The sequence below is a fragment of the Orcinus orca genome, chromosome 17 (genome assembly GCF_937001465.1).
Source record: "Orcinus orca chromosome 17, mOrcOrc1.1, whole genome shotgun sequence".
NCBI lineage: Eukaryota > Metazoa > Chordata > Mammalia > Artiodactyla > Delphinidae > Orcinus > Orcinus orca.
Window position 1 is genome coordinate 13,746,317 of NC_064575.1, and position 18,293 is coordinate 13,764,609.

Consider the following 18,293-nt stretch of genomic DNA (forward strand, 5'->3'; position numbering starts at 1 on the left):
TTTCCATCAGAGGTTGTGGGTCTCTGTTCTAATGTCATATATGATCTTTCCATTGTCTTTTTGTACGTTCAGTCTCTCACTCTTCTCTTTTAGTCATTCTCTCCCTGGCAGGAAGTTGGCCAAAAGACAAGACTCAAGATTCAAATCTTCACTGCTTCATGATTGTCGACTTGTCTCCATAGTCAGTTTTATCACAAGAGCTTCTTAATCTTTTTGGTGTTGTATGAAAATGGTGATCATCTGATGAGAGAGGGGCTGCATAAAAGCATATAAGACTCTGGATAGAGTTCAGTGGACAGGCATCATGACCACTATGACAAAAACAAGAGTGATGAAAAGCGTGTTTAAGGTGCTTCAGAACCAAGAACCCAAATTATCCAACCAAGGCTAAGAGAACAATCCCACAAGTCATAAAGATCAGCCTTGGTGAGCCAAGTAGCTTTTTCCTTCAAGTGATAGGTAGCCTTTTCTACCTTACCTGTTTCATTGAGCCAAGTATAGCAAGAACTGTTAGCAATTGCACAGGTACTGTCGTGACTAGTGAACAGGAAATCTAGATTGTCCATCACTGCTCTTGCCAAGGAATTGAGACTGATCTGTATTCCGTCTAAGGTAGAGGTGATATTATTTTTAACTTCTGCCAGAATTAAAATGATCTATGTCTCATAGCCTTTTGTTTGTATGATTCTTATTATTGGAAGCACTGCTTTGATTGTTTGCATAAACAATGAATCAGTAACACCCCCAGGTAAAGTGCCTAAATAATTGAGGGTAACCTCATTTTGGAGCACACATCTGAATTTCCTGCTTTCATGACTTTAGAATTAAGGTGTCTGTGTGCAGATAAGTTTTGGAATACTGTTTCTAAAGTGCATGCAATATTAATTTGAGACAAGCAAAACTAGCCATCCTGGTTGCAGAGGAAGTAGTATCTGGTAGGAATACATGGATATCCAGGAAAAAAGAAATCATTCATGGCATGAAGTTGAAACCAAGACCTTACATTAGCCTGTTTGCACATTTGTATCTATATTAGTTTCTTCCAGATACTAAGTAATTGGCCCATCATTTTAGGAAATTCTGAATTCAAATTTAGAATTACCTAGGGTCTAATTGATAGATCGTAATAACTTTTTCTTTTTCTGTGAGAGGGCATTGCTAGGAAAGTAGCAAATGACCTTGTTTAAGGTCATTTGTCCACATAAGTGCAAGTGAAATGCCATTGGCTGTAATTCTCTTTGATCTCATTCGTTGAGACTGGAAATAGCCCTAGGTTTTTACCATGGAGGTCTGGTGAGGAATGGCATATCCAGCAATCAGTAAGCTTGAAGGGTACTATTTGGGAAATCTAAGATTGGTGTTAGAATAATTATGCTCTGATCTAACAATTTTAGTGAGAAGGGAATAAAAGGAGAAGGGCCATTATGGGTGAGTGGTAACCAGGGGTCTATAGAAATTAGAAGAATGTAAATAAGCAGATAAAAAACAAAACAGTAATTAGGCAAGGGTTTTGGTCCACTATCTTGTGCAGAAGCTGTCCACTATCTGATGTCATCAGGTTGTTCTGAGGATCTTGGGTCATCTGTCTACTTTGAAGATCAGCTGCTTCTAGAGAATCTTCATTTTGAGGTCCCCTATTAGAGCAGGCTTCCAATTTTGTTGGTTCTGGATTGTTTCTTTAGTTATGAAATGTGAGGCCAAGGATTCACTCCAGGGAGCTTTCCTTCTGTATTTGTTGTTAACAATATCTGATAGAATCCCTTCCAGTGAGGTTCAAGAGCAACTTTTCTCTGTTGTATCTCCCAACAGATGAAATCTTATAGTTGAATGTCATGAAGAGGCTGTTTAAGATGTTTGAATGCAACATTAACCTGTTAGTGATAGGACTGAGTGTAGTCCGTGAGTCTCTTGCAACATTTTGCAATGTCTACATGCATCAGGGCAGAGTATAGTATTGTAGGTAAAATCCTGATGCACTTGGGCCTTCCAGTAACTAGTTCACAGGGAAATAAACAATGTGTTCTCTAGGAGTGGACCATATTGGCATAAGGGTGGGTGGGAGTACCTTTGACCAAGGGAGCTCAAGGATTTCTGAAAGTTTTGTTACTTTCATTTCAAGATGTCATTGATTCTTTTCACCTTTCAGAAGTTTGTAGGTGATAACAGCAGTGTGGTTTCTGAGTAAAGGGTAATACTTTACAGAGTTGTTTTTTTTTTTTATAATATTTCTTGTGAAGTGTGTGTCTTGGTCACTTGATATGAAAGTTTATATTCCCAAGATTGGAATCACAAAATCGACCAGCTTTTTAGCAACTGTAAAGATTATAGCTTTTTGGCAAAGAGATGTTTAAACTCACTCTGAAATTATATAGACATTCGATAACTAAAATATATTCAAACCTTATGAAAAGTGGAAGCTATATAAAATACATCAGGTGTTCAAAGGGCCTTCGAAGCTTTGGTTCCTGGTCATTTCCCACATTCACAGGTTCTCTAGAGTTATGCTGTTGACAAGTCCATGTGACTTAAAATTGACCTCAGCTGTCCTTTTAAAGTTTCCCCAGCCATGTTGATTTAAGATAGTAACCAATTTAACTGTACCATGATGAGTAGTTTCATGGAGAAATTTAGCTAATATCTATTTGAAACCATCTAGTGCCACTACGCAGCTGTCTTGGGAGCACCAGAGATGATCTGAGTGAAGCTAGAACCACTTTTTTTTTCCATTTTTCTTTTCAAAATGAGGGGCTAAATATTGATATTTTATAATGGTTTCTTTGAATTCCTTTAAGGATTCATCCTTTAAGAGTTTAGATAGGATCAAAACCGTTGGTAAGGCTGCTTGTTTGGCAAAATGATCTGCTGGAGTATTTCTTTTAGCTTCCATGTTATTTCTTTTTCACAGCAGCTACCTCTTTATGAAGTAAGAGGGCATCTAAAAGTGTGTTAAACATCTTTTCCATTTTTGATGGAGGTTCCAGCAGAGATGACCCTTTCTTTCCAAAGCATCCCAAAGTCATGGTTTTTCTAAAAAAACATGCCTGATATATATTTACTCTGTGGTCTTTGGCTATAGTAGACAAGCTCAAGGAAGTGCAGTGGCTTTGCCCTTTGGGCTGATTTTTCCCTTGGGTAGAGGACTGCATTCTACAGGCAAGCTTAAATTGGTGTTAGTGTGTTCTGCTCCAGTTTCAAGTTTTGAGGTATGATCTGTCAACAAATAACATTAGGTCAGAGTTTTCAATGGGAGTCCTTAAAAACACTGAATGAGGTATAGCAAGTTCCTAACTGAGCTAAGAAAATGTTAAGGTTCCCTTCCCCTGGTGCAGGGAGGAGGGTGGGCAAGTCAAGGTGTCTCAGTGGTGAATAGTAGTGTGATGGGGAGAGACTAACAGAATCTCATGGGAGGCTAATTAACTAAAGTGTTGTGTGTTCTCAGGCAGTAGTACTGTCTGTGCTGCATGACATGAGGAACCATGAGAAGAGAGGGGCGCTTATAACTAGTTAAGCAGAAGCAGCACGTTTTGAAGGGGTTACCCCACAACAAGGGGACTATACGTTTACAACCAGGTCAAGGTGATGAGTTTTTTTTGACTCTCATAAAGTTTAAGTTGAACCTCTAAGGACACACCCAGATTGCTCATATGCAAGTAGATGAAGGGATTTCATTTGGGGTTGCCTGTGGAGGTAGTGTGTTGACTAATCTTCTTCAGATAACAGAAGGTCTGTTTATGACTTAGACTAGTCACAATCTCAGGAAAATTTGGCACTTGTTTGCCATATTCGGTTGTTAGAAACAAAGTTCAGCTGAGTAGATGATTCATGAATCAGGCAGCCTCCAATCTAGCAGGAAGAAAGGAGCTCCAAGGAGCTGTACAAAACTGAAGACCTTTATAGACAGAAGGCAGTGGATGCAGGATGCTATACTAGCAAACAACAGGTTGGTCGTGGCAAGGTCACTTTCCTTTAGGGGACAGCAGGGGTCTATCAGGCAAGTTAACTCACTAGTGCTGACCAGGTGATGCCTGATTGTTTAGGATTCCGTTGCTGAGAGAGCTTAAACTGTGATTAAATTAAGTATCCGTCTGGTAACGTGGGCTTAGCATAAGCAACTTCGTTATGGGCCTGTTGTCCTATTTCTAACAGTTAGAAATCCTCTTGATTGTTTTGTGAGAGGCCTAAGATGTTTGGATAGTCTACTGCCTTATCAGGAAAGAGCGATTTCCCTTCTTATATAGGTAGTAACCTCAATCGTGGATTATGTTTTGGCAAAATTATAATTGATCTTTTGAAACTTTATGTCCCTCCTTCGCTAAGGCTGAGAGCAAGTGAATAGAATCCTTTTTACAAGATTCCCTATCCTCTGAATAAAGCAGGAGATCATGTACAAATTGTATCAGGACTAAATTACAAGCGAAATAGACGTTTTAAGTGTTGATTGAGGGCCTGGAAAAAATAGGAGGTTTCAGTGAACACCTGGGGTGTGACTCTCCCGGTATACTACTGTCCTCCCAAGGTGCAGACAAAAAGGAATGGTTTAGAATGGAAGAAGAGAAGGCTTCAGGTGTATTCTGATGGGAGGGTGTTGGATGGGGAGGCTCAAGGCAGGCACATTAGAAATGAATGACCTTGTGTAATTGGTTTGGGAGCATAATTTGTCTTCCTCTGGATTGTTCTTAGTTGGAAGGGGGCAGTCACTGACTAACTCCTGACCATTTGGGGCCAGTTGCTGTAGAGATTATGGTTGACTTCTGTGGGTGGTTACAGCAGAAGTTGTCCCACAGTCATGTATGGTCTGCCCATCATGCAGACAGATTCATCTCTCACCATTTTGCTCCTGTAAATCTTCTCATATAATTTTCTCCAACTACATCTAGAAATAATTGGAAAACGAATTGATGCATGAGGGAAGATTTTTGCAAAGTGGAAATGTAATGTTTTGCTAACCAACTACTGGCAGATATCTGAAAACCTGGACTTTTCTTCTTCATTCTATTAGAGTTAATTTTTTTCTCTGCAATTGTTTATGTTGTTACAGAGGATCTTGATGATTTAAGAATGGAGGGAGTAACTACCCTGGTACCTTCTGGGAACAAATTTAACCAAGGTCGAGCTACTCACTCTGCTGAACCTCAGGCCAAAGTCACACTGAACATCTGTTCAAGGTGTGCCAGGTAAAGCAAATAATAGGTATATCTTTGTATAACCATGATGTTGAATTTTTTAAATCTAAGCTTTTGATGCAATGCGTGTACTCGTCTGTGCTGACATTGACAAGGGAGTTAGTTGTACAGTTTATCCCTGTGCCCAATGCCACTCAGACCGACAATGAATCAAAGAGTTTAGATTGTCTTTACTTCACAGCCGGAGACTATTTTAAGACTTTCTGTCTCTGAATTTCATTTGCTGTCTGCCCTTCTGTTCCTTTTCAAAAGAAGATTCAAGGGGCTCTAAAAGTTCAAAGCCACTCTAAAGCACCTGCATAAAGGCCAGTTTGCCCAGGTACAGTTTTAGATCTGATATTATTGGCCTCTTAACATGCCCCACATCCTATTCACGTCCTGGAAAGAATTTAATCAGCTTGATGCCTTTCAGTTTTGGCAGCTGAAAGCAATCCTTGCATACACTGTATGTGGCCAAAGAAGTAGCTTAAGTTACTGCCAAGTCAGCTCCCAGTGCTGGTCTAGCAGAAACTCACCAAATAGCAAGAATTCATTCTTTTGTAGGAACAAAATCTCATTTGCAAAGAGGCTTTTAAGCCTGTTTAAACGATAAAACAAGCCTTCTAACCCTTATGTAAATGGCACAGATTAGCAAGAACAATGCACTGGCTGGCCAGTTTTATCTCCTTTTCTTTCTGTCTCTGCTGTTCTATTGTACAGTTTGAGAGGGGATTAGTGGCTTGGAACTGGGTGGGGGGGAAGTGTAGGAAAATCAGATCAGATTTTTGTAGCTTTTCCTTGCCTTTACCCCTTTGGAATTTTAATTTTAATTGTCATAGGCTTAGAAGAATAAAAAGAAATAGAAATAAAAATAAATAGAAAATCAGGGGATATTATTTGAGACCATTAAGAGAAATGGCATAGCACAGTGAAAACACCAATGGAAACGTTGCTTCAGACAAGTAATATTTGCGTGGATTGAGTTTTCGATGAGGGCTGTGAACAAACCGGCTGATATTTATGTGATGATATTTAGGCATCGTGAGTGTGCGAGGTCATCTATGGAAGAGTTGTTTGGCAGTTTAAAGGAACTTTGTAGTATATTTGTACATTTACAGTTTGACTGGAGAGGGGTTGGTGCTTGGTCCTTGGTCCTTCATATTATTTGTAGAAGATTGGGATATGAGGTGTTTTCTTTTTGAAAGGAAATCCTATGCAAACGGTATGTTTTAATGAAGTATTGAGGACTTGAATTGGCAAAGGGCCAAACCCATTCATAGCCCTAAATTATTTACATTTAGTTTCCCAGTGATAAGTTAGATTATAAATTACAGGCCACCTGCATTTAAGGTAAACTCCTAACTGAAAGTTTTGAATATTCAACTGAATAATAATCAGTTACATTTATTGTATTCTTTCTATGTTACCCAAGTACACAGCTAGTGAGTGGCAAAACACAGTTTCAAACCCCAGCAATATAGCTTGACAGTCTGCCTGCTTAGTTGTTTTATTTTTTTGCTAAACACCAAGCTATTGTGTGAAGTTGAAGAAGGAAGCCTAAAATAGATAGAAATGATGAGCTACAAAGAGATTTAGGTGTCTGAAATGCTTTGAGTTCATGATTGCCTTGATGGAGAATAAAGCAATACTGTACTTTCAAAAGCAAGATTGATTCAGGGAAATCAATGGGAGAAGTATGGTGGAAGACACTAGGCTGTTGAGTTTAGAGCAGCTGCTGTAGCCAGAGTTTAGAGTGGAAGAAAAACTAAGATCAGTTGTCAAAAACTATGAGGAACCTGAAAATTTACTCTATTTGCAACCTAATACTGTTTTATGATGCTGGCAAAAGACATGAAACTCCTGGGTCAGAGACCAAGGACTTACTACTCATGACAGCAGTAACAACTGTCAGAGTATTAGCATTTTCATTGGTTCCCTGAGCCACAAATCTCATGGCATGACACACAGAGGATGACACACAGAGGACAGCAGGTTACAGTATATGAGAGGAACACTGAGTTTAGGAAACCTGAATATTTTATATGAAGTTAGCACTGCTCTAGAGAGAGACCCCATATCTGTCTTCCAAGGCTGTCTGCTATACAAACATCCCCAAACAGATGGTTGGAAAGAAAGGCTGTCAGTGTCTCTGCTCATAAGATATGCTGACACGTGAGAGATTCACGGAGAATTGTCTCCCAGTACTATTTAGAGTGGACTGCCTCTGTGATGCACTGATGTAGTTATCAGAGTTTTCTGCAGTTAGTTGTCAAACATCAATTTGTGTTGCTGGCTCACCTCTTCTAGTTACAAGTAAGGCTTTTAGGACTGTGAGAATTAGACTTTTTAAGCCAGGGCTGAGCTGTTATCTGAGGCAGAAGTCAGAAACTGGAGGACTGTGGGTAGTGTCCAGTTTTGTATCCACATAATATTTTAAAAATACCACTGGAGGGAACCTTCAAGATGGTGGAGGAGTAAGACGTGGAGATCACCTTCCTCCCCACAAATACATCAGAAATACATCTACATGTGGAACAACTCCTACAGAACACCTACTGAACGCAGGCAGAAGACCTCAGACTTCCCAAAAGGCAAGAAACTCCCCACATACCTGGGTAGGGCAAAAGACAAAAGAAAAAACAGAGACAAAAGAATAGGGACGGGACCTGCACCAGTGGGAGGGAGCTGTGAAGGAGGAAAGGTTTCCACACACTAGAAGCCCCTTCGCGGCAGAGACTGCGGGTGTCGGAGGGGGAAAGCTTCAGAGCCGTGGAGGAGAGCACAGCAACAGGGGTGCGGGGGGCAAAGCGGAGAGATTCCCGCACAGAGGATCGGTGCCGACCGGCACTCACCAGCCCGAGAGGCTTGTCTGCTCACCCGCCGGGGCGGGCGGGGCTGGGAGCTGAGGCTCGGGCTTTGGTCAGAGCGCTGGGAGACGACTGGGGTTGGCGGCGAGAACACAGCCTGCAGGGGGTTAGTGCGCCACAGCTGGCCGGGAGGGAGTCCGGGAAAAAGGTCTGGAGCTGCCGAGGAGGCAAGAGACTTTTTCTTCCCTCTTTGTTTCCTGGTGCACGAGGAGAGGGGATTAAGAGCGCTGCTTAAAGGAGCTCCAGAGACGGGCGCGAGCCGCGGCTAAAAGTGCAGACCCCAGAGACGGGCATGAGACGCTAAGGCTGCTGCTGCCGCCACCAAGAAGCCTGTGTGCGAGCACAGGTCACTCTCCACACCTCCCCTCCTGGGAGCCTGTGCAGCCCGCCACTGCCAGGGTCCCGTGATCCAGGGACAACTTCTCCGGGAGAACGCAGGGCACATCAGGCTGGTGCAACGTCATGCTGTCCTCTGCCGCTGCAGGCCCGCCCCGCACTCCGTGCCCCTCCCTCCCCCCAATCAGCTGCTCCTTTAACCCCATCTTGTCTGGGCCAAGAACAAACACCAGCAGGTGACCTACATGCAGTGGCGGGGCCAAATCCAAAGCTGAACCCCGGGAGCTGTGCGAATAAAGAGAAAGGGAAATCTCTCCCAGCAGCCTCAGGAGCAGCAGATTAAACCTCCACGGTCAACTTGATGTACCTGCATCTGTGTAATACCTGAATAGACAACGAATCATACCAAAATTCAGGTGGTGGACTTTGGGAGCAACTGTGGACTTGGGGTTTGCTTTCTGCATCTAATTTGTTTCCGGTTTTATGTTTATCTTAGTTTAGTATTTAGGGCTAATTATCATTGGCAGATTTGTTTATTGATTTGGTTGCTGTCTTCCTTTATATATATATATATTTTTTTTTCTTTTTCCTTTTTCTCTTTTTGTGAGTGTGTATGTGTATGCTTCTTTGTGTGATTTTGTCTGTATAGGTTTGATTTTACCATTTCTCCTAGGGTTCTGTCTGTCCGTTTTTTTGTTTTTTTTTTTAGTATAGTTTTTAGCGCTTGTATTCATTGGGTGATTCGTTTATTGGTTTGGTGGCTCTCTTCTTTTTTTATTACTTTTTTATTTTAATTATTTTTATTTTAATAAATTTTATTTTATTTTATTTTTTTATTTCTTTTTTATTCCTCCCTTTTCTTGTGAGCCATGTGGCTGACATGGTCTTTGTGCTTTGGCCGGGTATCAGGCCTGAGCCTCTGAGGTGGGAGAGCCGAGTTCAGGACATTGCTCCACCAGAGACCTCCCAAGCAATGTAACATCAATCGGTGAGAGCTCTCCCAGAGATCTCCATCTCAACACTAAGACCCAGCTCCACTCAACCACCAGCTAGCTACAGTGCTGGATACCCTATGCCAAACAACTAGCAAGACAGGAACACAACCACACCCATTAGCAGAAAGGCTGCCTAAAATCATATTAAGTTCACAGACACCCCAAAACACACCACCAGACGCGATCCTACCCACCAGAAAGACAATATCCAAACTCCTCCACCAGAACAGAGGTACCGGTCCCTTCCACCAGGAAGCCTACACAACCCACTGAAACAACCTTACCCAATGGGGGCAGACACCAAAAACAACGGGGACTATGAACCTGCAGCCTGCAAAAAGGAGACCCCAAACACAGTTAAGCAAAATGAGAAGATACACAGCAGATGAAGGAGCAAGGTAAAAACCCACCAGACCAAACAAATGAAGAGGAAAGAGGCAGTCTACCTGAAAAAGAATTCAAAGTAATGATAGTAAAGATGATCCAAAATCTTGGAAATAGAATGGAGAAAATACAAGAAATGTTTAACAAGGACCTAGAAGAACTAAAGAGGAAACAAACAATGATGAACAACACAATAAATGAAATTAAAAATTCTCAAGAAGGAATCAATAGCAGAATAACTGAGGCAGAAGAACGGATAAGTGACCTGGAAGATAAAATAGTGGAAATAACTACCACAGAGCAGAATAAAGAAAAAAGAATGAAAAGAATTGAGGACAGTCTCAGAGACCTCTGGGACAACATTAAATGCACCAACATTTGAATTATAGGGGTCCCAGAAGAAGAAGAGAAAAAGAAAGGGACTGAGAAAATATTTGAAGAGATTATAGTTGAAAACTTCCCTAATATGGGAAAGGAAATAGTCAATCAAGTCCAGGAAGCACAGAGTCCCATACAGGATAAATCCAAGGAGAAGCGTGCCAAGACACATATTAATCAAACTATAAAATTTAAATAGAAAGAAAAAATATTAAAACCAGCAAGGGAAAAGCAACAAATAACATACAAGGGAATCCCCATAAGGTTAAACGCTGATCTTTCAGCAGAAGCTCTGCAAACAAGAAGGGAGTGGCAGGACATATTTAAGGTCATGCAAGGGAAAAACCTACAACCAAGATTACTCTACCCAGCAAGGGTCTCATTCAGACTCGACAGAGAAATTAAAACCTTAACAGGCAAGCAAAAGCTGAGAGAATTCAGCATCACCAAACCAGCTTTATAACAAATGCTAAAAGAACTTCTCTAGACAGGAAACACAAGAGAATGAAAAGACGTACAATAACAAACCCAAAACAATTAAGAAAATGGTAATAGGAACATACATATCGATAATTACCTTAAATGTAAATAGATTAAATGCTCCAACCAAAAGACACGGACTGGTTGAATGGATACAAAAGCAAGGCCTGAATATATACTGTCTACAAGAGACCCACTTCAGACCTAGGGACACATACAGACTGAAAGTGAGGGGATGGAAAAAGATATTCCATGCAAATGGAAATCAAAAGAAAGCTGGCGTAGCAATTCTCATATCAGACAAAATAGACTTTAAAATAAAGGCTATTACAAGAGACAAAGAAGGACACTACATAATGATCAAGGAATCAGTCCAAGAAGAAGATGTAACAATTGTAAATATTTATGCACCCAACATAGGAGCACCTCAATTCATAAGGCAAATACTAACAGCCATAAAAGGGGAAATCGATAGTAACACATTCATAGTATGGGACTTTAACACCCCACTTTCACCAATGGACAGATCATCCAAAATAAAAATAAATAAGGAAATGCAAGCTTTAAATGATACATTAAAGAAGATGGACTTAATTGATATTTATAGGACACTCCATCCAAAAACAACAGAATACATTTTCTTCTCAAGTACTCATGGAACATTCTCCAGGATAGATCATATCTTGGGTCACAAATCAAGCCTTGGTAAACTTAAGAAAACTGAAATCGTATCAAGTATCTTTTCTGACCACAACGCTATGAGACTAGATATCAATTACAGGAAAACAACTGTAAAAAATACAAACACACGGAGGTTAAGCAATACAGTACTAAATAACCAAGAAACAATAGAACTACCATATGATCCAGCAATCCCACTACTGGGCATATACCCTGAAAAAACCATAATTCAAAGTTATGTACCACAATGTTCATTGCAGCTCTATTTACAATAGCCAGGACATGGAAGCAACCTAAGTGTCCATTGACAGATGAATGGATAAAGAAGATGTGGCACATATACACAATGGAATATTACTCAGCCATAAAAAGAAACGAAATTGAGTTATTTATAGTGAGGTGGATGGACCTAGAGACTGTCATACAGATTGAAGAAGTCAGCAAAACAAATACCGTTTGTTAACTCATATATATGGAATCTAAAAAAAAACAAAAAAAAATCGTTCTGAAAAACCTAGGGGCAGGAGAGGAGTAAAGATGCAGACAAAGAGAATGGACTTAAGGACACGGGGAGGGGGAAGGGTAAACTGGGATGAAGTGAGAGGGTGGCATGGACATATATACTCTACCAAATGTAAAATAGATAGCTAGTGGGAAGCAGTCACATAGCACAGGGAGATCAGCTCGGTGCTTTGTGACCACCTAGAGGGGTGGGATAGGGAGGGTGGGAGGGAGACGCAAGAGGGAGGGGATATGGGGATAAAAGTATACGTATAGCTGATTCACTTTGTTATACAGCAGAAACTAACACAACATTGTACAGCAATTATACTTCAATAAAGTTGTTTAAAAATAAATAAATAAAAATACCACTGGATTAATTACTCATTTACATGAAAGTTGGGGTTTCTGTCTTCTCTTCAGAATGCACACACGTGACAACACTGGGCCCACATTCTCTAATGGTTTTCCAGCTGCAGCTTCCCTCTCGAGTCCCTTAACCCCAGTTGTGCTTTAGTTCACCTCTGGTTATCTTTCCCGCTTCCCTCATTTACTCCACCTATCTGAAGTCTGTAGGTCTTTCTTTGTAACCTCTGATTTGTAGAAACCCTAGAACTCCAAAGATAAGCAGGGAATCAGTACTGGAGGGTGCAGGTTGAGGTACATGGCCAGGCCACTGGGAGAGGAATCTGGAGCGTAGAAGGGGCAGATCGTAGTCTCTCAGGGTTTCAGGTTAAGGGGTAGGGTATCAGGTTATGGGGTAGTCAGGCTGTAGTCTTACAGTGACCAGGTAATCCTTCAGAAGTCAGATGGAGTGAGCTGGTCAGAAGCCTAGCACTGCGGACTAGACCAACATGGAGAAAATGATTGCTTCATTTAGAGAACTGTGCCCATTCCCACTGCTCTCTTTGTGGGCACTGGTACCCAGCCTGGAAGATAATGAGAGATTATATGGGATTCATAGAGGGAGCCCAGACATTGGATTTGGGGCCTTGGACCAAGATTTAAGTCCAGATCTCCCTAGATTGGAGACAGTATGGTGCTAATGGATAAACCGGATAATTAATGTTAAGTTGTGTCAGATACTTACCAACACCTTTCAAGAATTTACAACAAAGGTAGAATAGAAAGACCACCTACTTTCAAGTCTGACAAAGGGATCTAACCTTCATACTCTAAATTATCTAGTATGTCATCTTGGGGATAATTATGCAAAGATGAAGAAAATCTGACCCCTTGTCTGTGAACTAGAGTTCGCCTCTTCCTGGAGATAACCTCTAGGGATGACTGAGAGTACTGAGCAGGATAATGCAAAGGCAGCCAGCAAAGTGTTCCAGTGCATGGCTCTCAGGGAACTGGGGGTTTCTCATCTCTTTCTCCCCACGCATTGGGATAATTACCATGTAAATACTTAAGCAGTTTAAAATACTTCAAGTTTTTTCCCCATCTTTTAGAAAGGCCCACATTAAAGTACTCAGGTATCGAAAGAAAAAGCCTCATTTTCCTGACATTCAGGAATTTTCTCCTGTGTTAGGCTTGTGACTGACCCGGGGAGAAAACTGTTGTCCGTTGTCGAGGACAATAAGACAGTGTAGGGTGGCAGTGTTTTGTTGGTTTGTTTCTTAGAGTTTCATGGTCAAGAAATCATTTTTCCCATAGAACTGAAGGGGTAAAATATAAGTAAGTTTAATAGATGTGTTGTGATCTTGAAATACTACCGTAGCCCCAAGATACCCAGGAGTCACTGAGACTCAAGTGATGTTCAGAGTTTCTGCAAAGAACCCATCAACGATCAAGTTAGTGGAAAGAGATGCAGTCTACTCTTTAAATTGTCATTTTCCTCAATCTCTTTTTTTCAAATACTGCACCGCTCGTGAGCTACTTACAGGGTCACAGTATCCAGAAGTTAGTTTGCATATATTTCCAGAACATTATTGCTCTTATCCAGCTGAGGGCGTACAGCCAAAGGCCACAGAGCCCTTCTCATTCAGAACCTGACTGGAATACAATGATCTGTAATGAGACTAATACATTCTGCTGGGAACGATTGAGGGATGTAAGATATACATGACCATTGGAAGGACTTCCGCTTTCCAAGAGATCAGAAAAAGAGGAATTCAGCCCACATTAAATTGCTGTGTAAAGTTTTATGTGCAACAAAGTGACTAAAATATCAAGAATGTCAAAAAGTTTATTGATTAGCATGGTTACAAGAAATAAAAAGATTACAATTTTTTTTTTCATAAGTATTTCACACATGGTTAGAAAAGTGCAGATGGAAGAAAGCTTGTTTTCAAGCTGGAAAATTATTCCAGGGTAATATTACTCCCATACCTCTTAGCGACCTTAATCTGATGTGGACATTGCTGCAATCTGTGTGATTTAAACAAAGAGATGACATCATTTGGCAAGTGGAGATATGCATAGTTAATAGATGTCTGACCCCCAAGATGTATGAAGATTCTAACCCAGAATATCTGAATTCTCCCTTCAGATCATAAGGGAAAGAAGCCATTACAAAACAACAATTTTAAGTAAACAAAGAATTTTCTCTGTAGGATATAGTAGTGTCCTTCTAATTGTTGATTTTTTACATTACAAGGTAGATTTTTAATATATTCAGCAAGTGTCTTGGCTTAACTTTTAGAAGATTCTATTCCTATGGCTACAAATCCTTGAATAGCATGGACAAGATAAGTTTAATTTGTTGCCTAGGGGTCACACTAAGTCATATCAACTGAAAAGTAAAATGTCAGTAGGTCACTAATGCAAATTATCAGTAATTATCAGAAGAACTTTTGTGGTTTTAAAAACTAGTGGTTTGCGAAACTGTGAGTTTCAAATTGAATTTCTCTATTAAATATCCTGAATTTTCCTTTTTAAGATAACAGTTAAGATACCAATAACAAGCAGACAAATGCTGATACCAAGGCACCGAATTACTATTTCAGTGAAGTTTTTAAGCCATTTTTCTGGAAAGACCACCCATTAATTCTGTCTACGCACTGCCATTCTGAGGAGTTAAATCTTGTTTTTGTGGACTCCTGCCAGGGCATTCCGGGTGGTAAGATGCTATTTGTTTTTGATTGTGCAAGTGTTTGCATTCACTCATGCCTAATATCAATAGTGCACAAAAAAGGAACGGAAAGCCATTTTAAAAGAAATTGGATTATAGAGAACATACAGTGATACTGGCTCAGAAACTACAGCAGGAGACTGTTAGGAGAAACTTGTTTCCAGACAGCCTGCTGATTTTTCACCGATTTGCTTCATGTCATTGTACCAAAAATTGTTCGTCATTTCTCCTAAACACCATCTGCTTCTGCTTTATCAAATAAACATAAAACTAAACTCAGTAGAATTGGTGATAGGATGCTGAAGAAAAGAAGAATGTCAGAGCTTGTAAATGTGAACGAATTTCAAACTATACGTTTAGGATTACTAGTTGACTTGAGAAAACCTACGTAATTAATCATACATTATATTTTGTTTCACTTCCCTATGCATTTTTTCTTTTTTTTTTTCAACTATTTTTATAAGGTTTATTTTCAGCAAGTTCCCATTGGAAAAAAGGGTGAGCAAAACTGACATAAACGAAAACGGATAAGGACAAAAAGTACTGCTATCATTTGTTTAAGGTTAAAAGTTTTCCATAAAATTGACTTCTACACCTAGAGGATTAAAGGTCCCATTTGAGTGATGAATACAGTGCACCACCTACTGCCATGTTTTAAGTGACAAAAATGTTTAATTGGAACCGAAATGAATTTATGGAAGACTCACTCTGTGTCAAGTGCTGTGATAAACTCTGGAAATAAAAATTAGTACCGCTGACCACTAGGAACTTATATTCTGGCTGGAAACAGACTTGGAAAAAATAAGTGCAACCCAAAATGTCAGACGGTGATAGTGCTATAGAAAAAATAAATCATGGGAAAATGGCTCAGCTATGCAGCTGTGATTGATTGTTATTTTATAGGGGCTTTTGCTTTGGGAAAATCAATACCCTTGGAGAGATTGATATATGGTTTTCATTGTTCATTCTGTGTGAGAGAAGAAATGAGACCAACACACACCAGCCAGAAACTGGGGACCACTTCATCTCAGTTCTAAACACATTAACGTCACAGTTTTTCTTTTATTTATAAATTGATACAAGATCCTCCCCATCTTCACTTCTTGTAGTGGTTGCTTTGTGATTCGTAGGGGAGGGAGGGCCTTGGATGCAAGCACTTGGGTGCATATGCACACAAACACACACATAATCTAAAAAGCCATTTTCTTGTTATGTGACAAAGAGCTGCAGCTTTAAAGCAATAGAGACTAGGATTGGAATCTCAGCTTGCCCACTGAACAACTTTGGGAAATCACTTAACATCTCTAAACCTCAATTTCTCATTTATAACATGGGGGTAATAATTTCTGCCTGTGGGATCATAGCAGACTAGAGTGGTTAGCTCAGTCTGAAGCATAGAGTCTACTCTGGGAAAAAAGTATTTCAAGATAAAAATAATTATATACATTTCAAAAAAGTTAAATATGCATTTGAAATTCAGGGAAGTCACATTATGTGCTGAGAAAAACAAAAGGAGCATCAAGTTCAAGGTCTATAAAAATGTTCAACGGTTTAGGGAGTAGAATATTACGGGTAATATTGGTTGATTTTGCACTAAATACATAGAAGTGTTTTGATTATAGAGACTTTTTCTCATCATTTTCCTCATAATTCCTCTCTCTGTGCCTGTACCAGTCTACATATTTATTTTATCTATCTATTCATCTATCCTATAAACCCTTTCCAAGACCATGATGTAAGAGACACTTGAAGGAAATGGATAGCAGGAGAGGCAGGGAAAGATGATCTTCTAGTCATCTTTGCTAAGCAGCAGCAGCCTTGAATGACAGCCAAAAACTGTGAACCCCACAGTCTGTATTAGTACACTGGTTTTCAAGTTCATACCAGAACACCTGAGGTTATTTTTTCGGCATCTCCATTTAGTTTGTCAAGCCTGCTGTGGTCTTCAATCAGGGTAACCTCTTTTTCCTTTATAGACTTTTTGCGCCTTTCATATCATCTGTGCTTTATAGAAGAGTCCTTTTGGGGAAAGCCGCCCAGAGAATAAGCATCTTGGCATTAGGGAATGGGAACAGCATATTGCCTGGAGAAAGTCAATGTTGTCAGTTTGCAGGTGGGAGAAGATTCCTAACTTTCCAATGGGACGTTAAGTAGTACCCATGGACTGGCTTCCCCACATCCTAACAGGTACAGTAGGGCAGCACACACAGTAAGAAGTAACTGCGTTAGAAAATCTAGGAACAAATAAAGTATCGATATTTGTTCTTGTCGATTCACCCTGCCTCCTTTACCCAGTGTGTCCCTGAAAAGGGTGCCTGAACCAGCTGAAGGAGGTGGACCAGCACACTTCATTCCTGTTCTTTTATCAGCAGATGGACATTGGGTTGTTTCCACTTCTGGACTATTATGAACAGTGTTGCTATGAATATTTCAGTACAAGTTTTAATGTGAACATACTTTTTCATTTCTCTTGAGTATATATCTAGGAGTGGAATTATTGTGGCATATGGTAATTCTGTATTTACTTTAAAGGAACTGCCAAACTGATTTCTGAAGTGGTTGCACTGTTTCACAATCCCACCAGTAATGTATGAGAGTTCCAATTTTTCAGCATCCTCACCAACCTTTGTTACTGTTTCTTTTCATTTTGTTTTGTTTTGTTTTTTTAAATATTAGTGATCCTACTGGGAGTAAAGTATTATTCCATTGTGATTTTGACTTTCATTTCCCTAATGATGTGATGTGGAGAGACTTTTCATGTGCTTATTGGCCATGTGTATATCTTCTTTGGAGAAATGTTTATTTCAATTCCTTATTCATTTTTAATCGGATTATTTGTCTTTTTATCATTTAGTTGTAGGAGTTATTTATATATTCTGGATACTAGACCCTTATCAGATACATAGTTTGCAAATAATTTCTCCCATTCTGAGGGATGTATTTTCACTTTTTTAATGGTATACTTTGAAGCACAAATGTTTTCAATTTTGATCAAGTCCAACTTATCTATTTTTTCTATTGTCATGTATGCATTTAGTGTCATATCTAAGAAACAGTTGCCTAATTTAAGGTTATGAAGATTTATACCTGTTTTCTTCTAAGAGATTTATTTATTTATATAATGTATGGATACTTTATGTATCCATAAAGTACCTTTTTAAAAGAATTTAATTAATTTATTTATTCATTTTGGCCACGCTGGGTCTTAGTTGCTGCACGTGGGATCTTCTTTGCACCATGCGGGATCTTTTTTAGTTGCAGCATGTGAACTTTTAGTTGCAGCATGCTTGCGGGATCTAGTTCCCTGACCAGGGATCGAACCCAGGCCCCCTGCATTTTGGGAGCATGGAGTCTTACCCACTGGATCAATAGGGAAGTCCCTCTTCTAAGAGATTTATAATTTTAGCTCTTATAGTTAGATTTATCATGCATT

General features: G+C 39.8%; 1 protein-coding gene across 1 annotated transcript in view; it reads left to right on the plus strand.

Annotated features, from left to right (window-relative positions):
* C17H8orf34 (chromosome 17 C8orf34 homolog) overlaps positions 1-18,293 on the plus strand; it is a 331,481-nt gene that overhangs the window by 178,910 nt on the left and 134,278 nt on the right. Inside the window, 1 exon segment of the mRNA XM_033437548.2 lies at positions 5,039-5,174. Coding sequence (XP_033293439.2) covers positions 5,039-5,174 — 136 coding nt within the window.